The sequence below is a fragment of the Camellia sinensis genome, chromosome 9, assembly GCF_055761805.1.
Source record: "Camellia sinensis isolate YWXY chromosome 9, ASM5576180v1, whole genome shotgun sequence".
NCBI classification, from domain to species: domain Eukaryota; kingdom Viridiplantae; phylum Streptophyta; class Magnoliopsida; order Ericales; family Theaceae; genus Camellia; species Camellia sinensis.
This window is the reverse complement of record NC_138969.1, coordinates 26,265,341-26,280,274: the sequence shown is the minus strand read 5'-3', so window position 1 is coordinate 26,280,274 and position 14,934 is coordinate 26,265,341. Positions and strand designations below refer to the sequence as shown.

The following is a 14,934-nucleotide window of genomic DNA, read 5'->3' as shown; positions in this document are numbered from 1 at the left end:
ATTGACTACGACAACCACTTGCCAGTCAGTTTCTCCCTCGTTCAGTGTCGAAGCTTCATAAAACATTATCTTATTGCCATCTTTTAAAATCATTTCCATTGAATTTTTCTGGCTTCTCCCCATGATTTACTAGTACTGCCGGAGTCATCATTGGCACAACGAGTATGGGGGTCGAAGTACGAACAGTCTCAGTACTGTTTGTTTCAATATTCATATTTTTGACGAAATAATAATGTATCAATCACAAATTCGTACAGAATAGAATTTACACACAAAATATACAGAATAATATTTTGTAACAAAATTCCAATGATAAACAGTATATGACTACTATGTTATCAAAGAAATTATTAAATAGCATATTACTACTATTTAAGAAATTAAACAGTATATGACTACTATTTAATTTTCCAAAACAAAATATTCGTCTATCTAATACACAAATAATAAAAAAAAGAAATCTACTTTAAGATTGTTATTCCCACAGTGGATGTGTGTATGTGTAAATAAATGTATAAATAAAAATAAACAATAAAATAATAAATAATAAATTCAAAAAATAATTATATAAACTAAATTCCAAATCAATTGCTTACAGAAAATATAAGTCAAGTCTTGTGTTGGATACAATCTCTTTAAAATAGATTTTGCCCTCGCTCCTGTGCTTCGAGATTTAACGGTGTCTACTTTCCCGGATGCAACAACTATCTACTTGATTTGCAGCACTACAAGACCAAGTCTGGCGAACCAAACAATGTTGTAATTCTTTCTCCATTTTTCTTAGAAACTAAAATGGTAGATAGATATAGGAGCACAAAGACGAACTTGAAGAAGAAAGATGAAATGCTAAGGAAAAATTGGATGCCCATAATTGCTGGAATGGCAGGGTGTATTTAGGAGAACATGTGGCTTTTCCGAATAGGTGCCAACAGATAGGAAACCTGTTCAGACAAATTCAACAGGTAGAAAAACCTATTCGGGGTGGATTCAATAGGTATGAACTTGTTCGGGATCTGTTTAGGTGAAGGAAAAAAACTTGACCAATTTATTTTAAATTTTGAAATCAAAATTAAAAATAAATAAATAAAATACAAATGGTTTTTGCCCAAAAAGATAAGTATTGGGTCGAATAAGCCCAACCCAAATGGACAGCGGTGCGCATATGGTTTTTGTTTTGGGTCCAATGGATCTAGCTTACTTTACCCATAACCTCACATTTTTACAAACTTGGGTACCCCTTGGGGCCTATCCGAAGTATCCCAAGCTAGAGTTTATATACCCATATAAATCGTTAAGCTTTTCCAATGTGGGACAAGCACATTTTACAAATGTGTAAGAAACTCACCTAAAGCTATATCCACGAATCCGAAAATGCACGTTGAATTTTCATTCATCCGGAAATGATTTTGAGTAACCAAATATATGATGTTATTCACTGCGTGGCATTAAACACGACTACAATTACAAACGTTTAAAATAACGCTTGAATCCTACTTTAATTAATGCTAAAAGTTAACAAAAAATAAGATTTATATAAAGCCATTTTCCAACATGTTTGGCTGAGTTAACTCTCCCATAATGTGTTCTCCTTATGCACGAAACATGACAAATACAGTCATAAACTCTTCCACTTAATTGAGCTCAATGTCGTTAATTGGCATTTATCCCTCTCTTAGAGTTGCACCACATTTTCCCTTTCACATTTCCCCTCCCCAATCTATAACTATCTTAATATTTATCATCGTCTTAAAATATTGTATTACATGTTTTCTTTAACCATTTAAAATCTTATTGATTTGACTATAACTCATATGGACGTATGTAATTTTATTTTATTCTATTTTTTTAGGTCAAAATATATAATTAGATAAAATTAAAATCAATTTAAGAAATTAAGATGCACTTTGTCCTAATTAAAGCTATGTTTGGTTTTGATTTTTTGGTTAAAAAAACACAAAAGACAAAATTAGCTACATAAATTAATAAGATAAAATGTCACATTCAAACCATAATCATTACATTTTTTTTCACAAAAGTCAAAAACAAAAACCAAACGAGGGTAAAAAGGCCAGGCTAAAATAGCCAAAAAGCCAGGCTATTTTAGCTATTCCCAAACGAAGACTAAAATTACATGAGTTAATTGGAGTGCTTGAGAAAATGGTTGAGTTAAAATAGCCCACTAAAAAATAAAATAGACTAAAATAATTAATAAGATAAAATATTACATCTAATTTATAATCATTTCATTTTTTCTCTTACTTGAATAAACTACAAAAAAAATTAATTCACTTACCAAACAATTATTTTAACCAAATTAAAATAGTTCAAAAAATTAAATAACTAACTAAAGTAGTTAATTTCCCAAGGCCTTTATTAATTTAACAAAAAATATATATAAAGAAAGGAGATGGCCCGGTCCAACTACAGGCCCACTCGATTCAAAAAAAACTACAGGCCCACTATCCACAGATCAAAAAGCAATCATACTAAAAAAAAACCCGAAGGTTACCGGATTGAACCGGTTCAAAAATCTCAAACCCTAGATGGTACCTCGAATTTACCGATGCTTTCGCAATCTATAACTTTATCGCTCAGCGCCCTCTCTCTCTCTCTCTCTCTCTCTAAGCATCTTCGTGTTTCCTTCGCCTAGGGTTTTTGTTCAATTGGATTCTCTCATCTGCAGGTACGATCGTTTCCTAGGTTTTCCAACAGTATATCAGCGTTCGCGAATTAGGTTTATAATAAGTTCTTATAATTTGTATTTTTTGTTTATAAGACTCTTCGCTCTTTGGATTTGTATCCGATAAACTATTTACTAGATTTTTTTATTTTATTTTTATTTTTTTAAAATTTTTTATGTGTTGTAACCTTGTTTGTCTGAAACTGTTGTCTTCTCACAGTTCTCTTTCTGTCTCTCTCAAGAATTCTTGTTTTGTTTAACTGAGTTAACCATCTATCTCTATTAAAGTTCTAATTTTTTTTTTCAGTTTCATTAATGGGTCTTATGAATTTTATACAAATTCAGATCCTCTCTTTTCTACCTCTCTTGACTCTGAATTTTTCTGTTTCATTGATAAGAATTTGTGGGATTTGTTGTTTGGGGTGACTGAACTGAGACTAATACAATTAGCATTCAATTCTATAAGATATTTATTATTATACAAAAGATTATAAGTCAAACTTCTGTTTTTTTCTTTCCTTTTCATTGATTTTGATGGATGGCTAGTTTTGAAACTTATTTCTGGTGTCATCAGGAGGCAATTATTGATATAGAAGAATGGGTGAGACTGGGAAGCGATATCGTTCCCATAGGGACAATGATGGAGATAGAAAGAATCAGAAGAGACGGGGAAATGATAGAGATGACAAGGGTAATGATGAACTGATCATTTATAGGATTCTATGCCCAGATGGGTTTATTGGGAGTGTGATTGGAAAGAGTGGGAAAGTGATAAACTCGATACGGCAAGAGACAAAGGCCAGGGTTAAGGTTGTTGACCCGTTCCCTGGTGCTAAGGATAGAGTTATATTAATCTATTCCTACGTGAAGGATAAAGATGAAGTAGAGGTGGATGACGAATTCGATGACGGAGAGCCTCTTTGTCCTGCCCAAGATGCTCTTCTGAAGGTGCAAGCTGCAATTGCAAATGCAGTGGCTTCAGTTGGTGATTCGGACAAGAAGTGGAAAGACAAGGAAGAGTGTCACATTCTTGTTCCCGCCAGCCAGGCTGCCAACATTATTGGGAAGTCTGGGTCCACTATAAAAAGACTGAGAAGCAAGACAAGGACAAACATTAAGATTACTGCAAAGGATGCTAGCGATCCCACTCATTCATGTGGAATGGAGTTTGACAACTTTGTTGTGGTTAGTTATTTTTTTAAATTGAAAATTATGTGGTATGTGTATATATTTATTTGCATTCAGTTGCTTTAATGGATTTGGATAGTAGAATGCTGAATTTTGAAAGATGATGTCTAAAAATAAAATCATTTTACATGCTATCTCTTGTAATGCGGCCAGATGTTATAGTATCTGAAGAACCATATATATATATATATATATATATATATTTTTTTTTTGGTTTTTTGGTAGCCTGGATTTATTTTTTTGTATGGGTAATTGTTTACTGTGATGTAAATTTTGCCATTACCAATGAATAAATGTCAATACAAACTACAAAGGATATATAATTTGCACATACTATTGGAGAAGAGAGAAGGATGACCTTTTTAAATGTTTTTCAACTTTTTCATTACTAACACTCTGTTGGTCATACTGATGGAATTGATAGTAGGTTGTTAGATGCGCTTTCTTAATAGATGCCTTCCTCACTCAAACAACATAAATATTAGTAGATTTTTTCACCCAATGGAATTTAGAAATTGGTTATTGATGTTCGTACTTATATATTTTGCTGCATGGATTTAAGGTAAGTGAATAGAACAAAATAATTTCTGCCATAACTGCTATGTACATTTTGCAATATTGTGGGATATATTGCAATTTTTATCATGTAGTGAATTTCATATGAATTATGTGGAAAGCCATTTGCGATCCATCATATTTTGCAATCTTTTGTGATTCAATCACATTTATACATGAGCAGCTGACCTGGCCTAGTGGATGGGTCACCGTACTCCCATACTCACTGGTCGGGTTCCATTCCCCACCTCTCCTTAAGCACTGCGATGTTACCTGAAGTACTTCTGTTCTACCCAAAAAAAAAGAAAAAAAAAGAAGAAGAAAACATTAATAGACTGCAATTCTACTCTTAAAAATCTCGATATGTTGCCATATATTTTATTCCATGCTCAATACTTGTGCACAATTGTGTTTGCAACACAGATGTGGCCTTTCAGTCACTATTTACATTGTTTTCCAATTATTTGGACTTATTTGTTTTGGAAATGGCCTGATATTGGTAAAATTTGTGTGGTTTATGAAATTTCTGTCGCAATGTAAATAGGTAACTGGTGAGCCCGATGCAGTGAAGAGAGCATTGTTTGCAATTTCAGCAATCATGTACAAGTTCAGTCCAAAGGAAGAGATTCCTCTTGACACCAATGTGCCTGAAGCCCCTCCAAGCATCATTATCCCTTCAGACGTTCCTATTTATCATGCTGGTGGACTCTATCCAAGTGTAGATCCTATTGTCCCATCCAGATCTGTTCCTCCTGTCCTAGGTGCTACACATGTTCCGGAACTTTCAGGGTATGCTGATGCAGGGAGCACTTGGCCTGTTTATTCTTCTGCCCTTCCTGTAGTTTCTGGTTATGGTGGTACATCAAGATCAGAGGAGTTAATTGTGAGAGTGCTGTGCCCCTCTGACATGATTGGGCGCGTTATTGGCAAGGGAGGGGGTTCAATAAAAAGTGTGAGACAGGCCAGTGGTGCTCGTATTGAGGTTGATGATAAGGCTGATCGTGATGAATGTATCATCTCCATCACCTCAACAGAGGTATAGCTTTCTTTCTGCTTCCTTTTTATTTATATTCTGACTTCTTTGTCAAGTGCCCAAAAGTTAGCATGAGGACAGGGAGAAACTGCTCTGCCGCTTGATTTCCTCACTGTTTTTAACTTTGATTGGGGAATTGTAACCCAGATCAAGTTACTGCACACACACACACACGTATATATATGTACATTTGGATCATCTCTACGTGCTATCATGGGTTTGTAAAATACCTTTATTTTTTGAAGAATTGTTTTTGACTTCATTTATTGTGCCCCATTTATTTTTATTTTGATGACTGTATGTAATGGCATCTAAATACCATCATTTATCTGCATCCATTTATTTAATGTTGGATCATGTTCTGAGTTGTTGGGTTGGGAAACCTGCTGTTGAGGGTATTCTTCATTCCATGTGTAATGATATTTTTGCACCACTTTTTTTGGCAGTCCATGGATGACATGAAATCCATAGCAGTTGAAGCTGTTTTATTGCTGCAAGGGAAGATAAATGATGAAGATGATGAGACTGTAACTATCCGGCTTCTTGTTCCATCTAAAGTTATTGGTTGTATAATTGGAAAAAGTGGTTCAATCATAAATGAGATCCGAAAGAGAACTAAAGCTGATGTCCGTATCTCCAAAGGCGAGAAGCCCAAGTGTGCTGATTCCAACGATGAACTTGTTGAGGTATATTTCATGCTGTTTTGATAAGCTTTTTAGTATAATTGGTATTTTTGTGTAGTTTTACCTTGCTTTCCATTGACGTGTTTTGTTCTGCATAGGTGGTTGGGGAAGTTAGTAGGGTGAGGGATGCACTTATTCAAATCGTTCTGCGGCTTCGAGATGACGTCTTAAAAGACAGGGAAGGTGGTCATAATACTTCTGCTGGTGCCGATTCTATGTATTCTGGTGGTACTGGTTTTTCTATGCCTTCAGTTTTGCCTAGTGTTCCCCCAGTTGCTCCAATGGGTTATGAACAGAGAGCTGAATCTGGGAGTGGCTTAGGCATGCTTTCTTCAGGCAGCCTTTATGGATTTGGATCTTTATCAGTATGTCAATGTTGTGGCATTTGATTTCTTTGTTATTTCCTTAGTGTTACGGTCATTTGATATTTTTAGATCTTGTTATTCATTTTTTTTCCAGTTGCAAGTTTTCTTTGGTACATTAATGGCAATGTGCTTGCTTATTTTTCTATTTTGTTTTAATATTTACTTAGGCATTGTTTCCTAAAACTGAAAATTGAAATATAAAAAACTGAAAACTTTAAAAGTTGAATTTTTTAATTTGAAAAACTGTTTGGTATCTACTGAAATTTATGTGCTAAATAAATTTAATCAAATTGTTTGATATGTAAAAAAAGTAATACTTTGAAATTTATTAATTTTTCCTTTACACTTCATGTCGTGGTGGTGGTTTGGTAGCAGCGTCGTGGTGGTGGTGTTGCGAGACAGTGTTTGTGTAGTGAGATAGTTGCGGCAATGACAGTGGTAGTGTTGGCATGACGGTTGTGGTTATAAGGAAGTGGTGTGAGGTAGGATAGAGTTGGTGAAGATGGTGGTAGTGGAGTGAGTGATGGTGGCAGTGGCGGTTGTGTGATGGTATTGATGGTGGTGCTAGTGATGAAGTGATGGCGGAGGTAAAGGGGTGGCTGCGGCGGTAATAGTAGAGTGACAGTGATGGCGGCGATGTTGTGATAGTTTTGGTGGTATATGGTGGTTATATAGTGGTGGTGCTATAGTGGTGACAATGGCGGCAGTGGTGATTGTGTTGATGGTGAAAGATATTGTTTGTCTCACCTATGAAACATGTTGATTGTAATTCTTGACGATTAGATGCATTTTTAGGGAAACATGTTAATTAACTTGTCAATGTCCCACCTCTGAAACATATTGTTAATTATTTCATCGATGTGTGGCCTATTGTCTAGTTTTTCAAATTTCAAGTTATTTTTTTGTGGGATTTATTGTTTGCTCTTTTTCCTGCACTGGTGTTTATCTCAGTATTTTATTATTTAATTTTTTCACTGTTTTGTCCACTTAATTAATTTTTTAACGCCACCCCTGTTCTTGTGGTTCTTATTTGAGTGGCTGTTTCTCTTTTGATAGATGGGAGACAATGGCTATGGATCTTTGTCTTCATACTCGTCAAAGATGTATGGAGGGTTAGTATTATTATGGCCACGAGTTTCTTACTATATTTCCCTTCTAATTTGATCCTGATGTCTTTATACCATATGTTGTAAACAGATTGCCGCCTCCATCAACTTTTGAGATGGTGGTTCCTGCTCATGCAGTGGGTAAAGTGATGGGTAAGGGCGGGGCTAATATAGCTAACATCCGTAAGGTTGGTTCTTTCTTTCTTCTTTTCTTAATCCACTTAAATTTTGGTTGATTATCTTTCATACGGAGGGAGCTCACATTTTGTTTGGCGGTCCATGACTGACATTCATGGGGATCGTAAACTTGAGGATTAAATCACTATATCATTGAGGCAAATATCATACAATATAATAGTGGTGCCATTAGCATCAAAGAGGGGAGGTGGACTAATGTGCTCAACATCTAATTTGGTTGATTTAGGGCATAGAGTCATAGATTGAACCCTATAAAATGTCTCGGCCTTTTTCGTGTTCGATGCCCAATACTTTAGTCTGCTTCAACTCTTGTTTTTTAACTGTCCATCAGATTTCATCCTGAGATACATTTGATGGCCAATACTTTAGTCTGCTTCAACTATTGTTTTTTAACCGTCCATCAGATTTCAATCTGAGATACATAATTGCTTCTTGGCGACTGATTATCTATCTGTTGGGGAGGTTACTTGGGCCCATAACTAACCTTGAACTCTCACTTTGATCAAATGACATTCTCACTTGCACTTGTTTCTCTTCCAGATATCTGGAGCAGTTGTAGAGATCTCTGAATCCAAATCTTCCCGGGGTGATCGTGTGGCTCTAATATCTGGCACATCTGAGCAGAAGCGTGCAGCTGAAAACTTGATTCAGGCATTTATAATGTCTACCTAAAATATGAGGATGCTTCTTGGTATTTGAAGGTGAATTCTGGTTTAGATCATGGAGCATTCTCCCTCAAATGTTTACTCTCTCTAGTTCCTTTAGGTCATGTCTTGGAGAGGGCTTCATTTCTAGGTTTTGTCTGTTGCAATCCTGTTTTTTTTCATAACAAAGCCTATCAAGATTGTGCCGGAAGATTCACTGCAGGCTCTATTTTCTGTGGATATAGGTTGTCTATGTTGCTTAATCGATTCTTCATCTGCGGCTGTCTTAGAACTGATAGGATCTTCTCTCCTTTCAAAGTGTTTTATTAATTCTTATCCTTGGTTAGTGTGGATTCCATCTTATTTGCAAATACTGTTTTGCTCTATAACTTTGATGTTCGTGCCAGAGTACTTTCAGTAATAACCATAATTGTCGGATTCATAATACATGGATGTTTTAATTAGTGTTGCCATACAATCCTCTTATTCTCATCTTCTTGAGAAGATATCCTGTCTGATGCACAATGAAATGAACTTGGTTCTAAACTCTTTTTCTTTTTACTTCCCTGACTTGGTTGACAATTACAGATTAGTTTCACAGAAAAGGTACACCTCAATTTCTTGAACTAATGACTTATGCATGCTATATGGCATTGTCCTTTCCCCCGTCTTTCTTCTAATTTGAGTTCTGTGCTTGACCTGTTTATATGAAGAATCTACAGCTAAAATTAAGTCACGAGAATTGTCGTTTCTTCAAATTCCAGCTGATGCTTTGTCTTTGTTGGGATTCCTTTATAACTTATGCCATCATGAATCTTTTTTGGAAATCTAATTCTGTGATTCCAGAAAAATCAATAAATGCTTTTTATCTAAAAACTTGTCAGGATTGATGGCCTTCTAATGGTCTTTTAGAATTTGTCTATTAATCCTGCCAACCTTTTCCATTCTTAGTTGACTGTTCAATAGAAATTGTGGCTCACAAGAATATACTTAATAGTCCTTGGTTATTTTGTGCAAAGGAGCTTTCCACCTAATTTATTACACCACTCTGAATGAACCTCACTGCTGCCTTCTGGATTCAGCATTGGAGCTCTTCCTTTTTTTATATAGCCACCACTCTTATATTTTCAAGTGATTGGGTTCCCAATGCCTTCGTATGGCTTAGTTCTTTGATTCATAAATCTCTATTGCTTTGGTATTAGGACCAAAGAAAAAAAAAAAACCCTAGAAGCATAAAAGTTTTCTTGGGTTTTCAAGTAGCCAGTCTGGTTTGTGGGAGCTTCTATTGACACAACAAAATTATCTCCTATTCATCCCTAAGTGTGTATTTTTTAATTACAATTTTCTATCCCTTTCTAAAACTACCATTAAACCCACAAACACTTGAAACCCAATTTGTCTGCACAACCATCTTTTACACCCTTCTCCTTTCAAACCCTAACTCTATTGCACCACCAACCACCACCCTCGGCGCAGCTACTGCCACCACCTCTGACTACCAACAGCGACTGCTGCCACCTCCGACGACTGCAATGCCCGTTCCCCTACTGGCGATCCCCCTCTCCCACTGCAACCCCCCTTCCCAACTGCAAACCCCCCTGCAACTCTCTCCTCCCTACCCTTCTCCCCTCCCGTCCTTTTTAACGTCCCACCCATCCCCAACCCCTCCCCCTCCATTTGGTGGTCGGTCTTTGAATGAACACCATTGATTTGGCATGAAGAAACCAAATGAAGGCCATTGGTTCAGCTTCGGTTGTCTGGACCTGAACATTGGAATTGAATTGGTTCCATGAAGCCACACAGAAGCCATGGTTCGGCTCTTGTTATCTGAACTTTTTCTTCTTTTTTGAAAATCCTAGATTTTCTCTCTCCCCTCTGAAAATTCTATATATGAAATTTGGGGTGCGTTGGGGGGCTGCAGGGTGGTTGCCACTGGGGTGGGCGAGAGCTGCAGAGGGGGTAGGTCTCTTGGATTGGATAGAGCTGCTGTGGGTCGAGGCTGCGGGTTGGTGGTCACTGGGGTAGGGGAAGGAGGTCGGGGGTGGGAGAGGGCTTGAAGGTGGTGGCGGCTGTGGTGGTTGGCAGTGATGGTTGAGGTGGGTGTGAGGTTTGAAAGGTGCAGGGTGTAAAGAGATGAATGGAGCTTAGTAATGAGGGTATGTTTGAAATTATGAGAGGTGAAAGGAGATAACAGGAAGAATTTTGAATTTTTGATGGGGATTTAATTAAAAAATGTGTAAGGAGATCATTTTGTTGTGTAAGTAGAAGCTCTGGGATAAATATCCAACACACCCAACCCAGTCCAATTCTCTGTTTCACTATACTTCGCGTGTTTTCTTCTGTCATATTGATACTTATCAATGCATCGTTTTGGTGTGTTTCTACTCTTTGGACCTTGCTATATACTTGCCTTGCAGGAGGTAGCTTAGATGCCATTGTTCTATACTTCCTATTTAATTAAGATAACAAAAAATACCCATCGGACTTGCACTACTGCTTAACCCGACAACTCTATTACTCTGTTATGAACTACTCTAGACTTTTTTCCATATTTCATGAAAAATATCTCGTGTTTCGTTCCCATTCCCATCAGACTGAATACTATGATTTGCATTTCAAATAGGCATGAATACATCTATAGGATAACTTTGGCCTTAAAAGTTATTTGGACTTTTTATACGATATCCGCAATTCCTCTATCTATTTTCTCTTCAAGTGGGTATATGGCCGTTTTGGAGGGATTCTTCTGCGGGGTTTTGCAGTAGCTCTCTAACTTACCGCTTTAAAGTTTAATGTCCTGTATACTGGGTACGAGTCTGTTGACTTTTTTGAACTAAGGATATAAGTTTGCAGCCTGTCTTGTACATTTGGTAGTAGTATTTCCACTCCCTGACCTAGTATCTATAGCGTATCTCTAAGAAATCAAGCTGAATATAATCTATCTTCATTCATTTTCTTAATGAACAGCTGTTAGAAAGATCAGTTACAGACCCATAACCCCATCCTTTTAGTGTTACATCTGAACTTAGCTGTAGTCTACCAGACAGATATTGTTTGTGTAGTGAAATGTTGGTGATGACATCTTTCTACTCCAGAAAAGTTATGCTTGCCTTTAATATGTATCAAGGCATCAAATGATACTCTGTTTCTATCTACTCTTGTAGTCTGTTTAGCGCGTTCGTATCTTTCTTGTTGCACCATTTTCCCTGTGGCATATGCCTGTATCAGTTTATCGTTTCAGAACTTAAGTGGGTGTGTTTGGGAACATTGTAGTAATGCAGTGGGTGTGGTAGGTTTTTCTTTTTGGGTGGTGGGGTGTTTGTGCCACAGTTTTGGGTGGGGGGACGGAAATGGTTACAATATAGTTTTATATGTAGTGATAAGCACAGAGGTAGTGGCAGATGTGGCTTCTTCTGGGAAAAAGGTGACTGGAAAGATTGATTTATGTGTGGCCTTACGTGTTCGGGTTGTGTAAAGCTTTTCTTGTACACTTGGATTTCATTATTTTTGGTTGCTCTGGTTTCAAGCCTTGGTGGTTTGAGTGATGAGGTTGAGAGGGGTTATAAAGTGTATTTGGAGTTGGAAGCATTTTGGAAATAATTTTTGCTTTTGTTTTTGTTTATTTGAGGATGTGTAGGGATATGATTAATTATCTTTGAGCTATGTAGAATATGAAAGATGGTAACAATAATATATATTTCTGGTGTTATTTTTGGTTTTGCGTCAGTTCTTGGGTAGATGATCCTCTGTTTTGTTATAAAAATCAAAACACGCTAGTGCAAATTAAGTGGTTTTAAATGCTTTGTGGAGAATTATTAGAGAAATTTATTTTATTTTAGCTGTTTCATTTGGATTTATAAGGTTGTTGAGTGGAGAAGAATAATTCATGTAGCCGACTCTACTTGATGGGACTTAAGTTTTGTTTGGTTTGATGTATATGAATTTATAAGGTTTGGAAAATCAAATCTCAAAAAATTTATTAAAATTTTTATCAAATATTTGACTTAAGTGTGGGTCTCATGCGGGACCTGCATGGTGTGGGTCCCACACATGTGAGACATTTAAGTAGAATTCTCTAGCATTTTCAGAACCAGTTTATATTTGTCAGTTATGGCTTTGTTTAGTTTGTTGTCATTCTTTCATATTTTCCCTTTTTTGTTTGGTTCTTTTGTCTTTTCCATTATCTTTTTGGGAAAATTGTAAATAAGTGGTATTTTTACAAAATATTTACAAATTTATGGAAAAACTGTAACTTTAATTATTAAAATTGATAAACTGTTCAATCTATTTGTAATTTATTTTGAAAACTTATTTTTTCTCTCTTCTCTGCTTTTTCTTTCTTTGGTCAGTGGAGAAAAATATTTGATGCAAATATGTGATACTGTGTTGTCATCAACCAATAAGAAGTCCCATATAGTTGCATCAAATATTTCTGTGATGTCATTTTATGATACTGTGTTGTCATTTTAGTGTTGACACCACGTATTCGTTACACCCAACCCAATGTTTGTTAGAGGTTGGGCAGCGGGTGGGGTATAGCGACGCGCGCTCTCTCTCTCTCTCTTTATATCTATATATATATATATATATATATGGGATTCGTTTAGAAAGTGATTCTGTTTTTTAGTTATTTTAGTCTAAGGGTAAAAAATCTTGTTGGAAAAGGATTTTTTGATTTTTTTGACTTTTTATAAGAAAAAGAATGTAATGATTATGGATTTGATGCGATATTTTGTCTTATTAAATTAAAAAATTTATTTTGTCTTTTTGTGATTAAAATAGTCTCAAATTTAACTCGAGCATTCTTTTCAAATGAAGGCATACGTATTTTGTTAGTTGGTATAGCATGAGGTTCATATATATAATATTCTTTGGTTTGTTTAAGGGAAAAGCATGGAAGGTATAAAGGAAATGTGCTTTTCTTTGTAATGCATTTTTTTGTGGACTTTTCTTTGTAACGTTACGATTGCATTTCTAATTTACTTTTGAAGTGTGTCAAGGGTTTTTTTTTTTTTTTTTTTGGTTCGAAGGATGACTATAGTTTGAAAGATTATTCAGTATTGTTTGGTTTGAGTTTGTTGGATTAAGTCTTTTAAAAATTGAGTTTTTTGATTTTCGTATTTTTTGTTTTTAGAGAATATTTTTAAAATTTTAAATATTTTTTTTTTATTTTTTAGATGTACTTTATTTAGATGTATTTAAAGTAAAAAATTTGTAAAAAAATATTTTAAAAAATTAATAAATATATGAAAATATAAAAAAATATATCGAATTTTCGTATTTTTTTTTCTATTTTTGATATTTAGTGAATTTTTAAAAAGTTTTTTTTTACAAATTTTTTATTTTTTAAGTATATTTATGTTAGGTATGTCTAAAACGTAAAAAAAAAAAATTGTTTAAAATATTTTAAAAATTCAGTAAAAATAAAAAAAATATATAAAAAATAAAAAAATAAAATTTCTTGAAAAGTATTTTTTAAAAAGTGTAGTCAAGCAATGTGAATATTTTGTGGTATTGGGAAGCTGGTAAAACTTTCAACTTTTTACTAATTTTAAGTCACATCACTTCTCACATAATTTATTCATAAAAAGATAAAAAAAATTAAAAAATTAATTTTTTACCAATTTTCTAAAGCACCCCATTATCTGTTAACCTTTCTATCTACGGGTTTACACGCTGTTTATCAGTAACTTTTCCATTGAGTTGCAGATGGTGACGGGGTGTGGTGATTAGAGTAGCGTGTAAAACGAGAAAGTAGAAACAGGGGGGGAAAAAAATAATGATAAAAAAATATAAATTTTAAAATAATAATTTGTATCATGTTAGTTTTTTTTCATTCCTCATCTTTTAATATTTCTTTCTACTCTTTTTATAGGTTTTAATTTAGATTTGCACCGGTGATTGGAAATGTTTGTTTCATAAACTTTGTAATAAATGTTATTCATGTAAAAAATTAGTTTTATTGAACAATTATAAATTTGAGAATAAATTACATTTTTGTTTTATAAAACAAAATTTGCATAGATTTGAGGCTATGAGATAAATGGTTTGAATCATCAATATAAATTTGAATTGATACCTATAAAAAAAGAGTATGAAAATGTTTGAAGAGATGAGATATGATGGCAAAATTATCCTCCCAATACTCACAAGGATAAAGTTTTCATCAATTAAATCACACCAAACTCAACCTTATCCTGGGGAATGATAATGTGCAGCCGGGGGTCTTGAATCGGCCCAATCAGATGATGACAAATTAGAGGCTATGTAGTGCAAAGGTGGAAAAATTATTTATTAGTTGATTCTGGGAAATCTCAATCACAAATTTTTTTGTCTCTCATTTTTTTTTAATTACTTAATATAAAATTATGATTCTTCACTTTCTCCATTACAATGCATGCATCATGTAGTGTTGATCAACCAATAACTTTTCAACAATTAAATTCCTACCACTAATACCATCACTAATGATGTGATAAGGA

The 14,934-nt window shown here is 34.8% G+C and overlaps 1 protein-coding gene and 1 long non-coding RNA gene across 2 annotated transcripts; both read left to right on the top strand.

The window, feature by feature from the left end:
* The first annotated feature begins 2,425 nt into the window (after nucleotides 1-2,425).
* LOC114291117 (KH domain-containing protein At4g18375-like) lies at nucleotides 2,426-8,899 on the top strand. The gene is made up of 8 exons (XM_082886360.1): nucleotides 2,426-2,683; nucleotides 3,255-3,865; nucleotides 4,968-5,459; nucleotides 5,903-6,142; nucleotides 6,238-6,504; nucleotides 7,561-7,616; nucleotides 7,702-7,798; nucleotides 8,349-8,899. Exons 2-8 carry the CDS (start codon nucleotides 3,278-3,280, stop codon nucleotides 8,478-8,480), a joined length of 1,872 nt encoding a protein of 623 aa, XP_082742486.1. The 5' UTR covers nucleotides 2,426-2,683; nucleotides 3,255-3,277; the 3' UTR covers nucleotides 8,481-8,899.
* A 2,705-nt stretch (nucleotides 8,900-11,604) lies between these two features.
* Nucleotides 11,605-12,178, top strand: LOC145798511 (uncharacterized). The gene is made up of 2 exons (XR_014339477.1): nucleotides 11,605-11,736; nucleotides 11,854-12,178. It is a non-coding gene; the product is annotated as an uncharacterized LOC145798511 (long non-coding RNA).
* The last annotated feature ends 2,756 nt before the right edge of the window (nucleotides 12,179-14,934 follow it).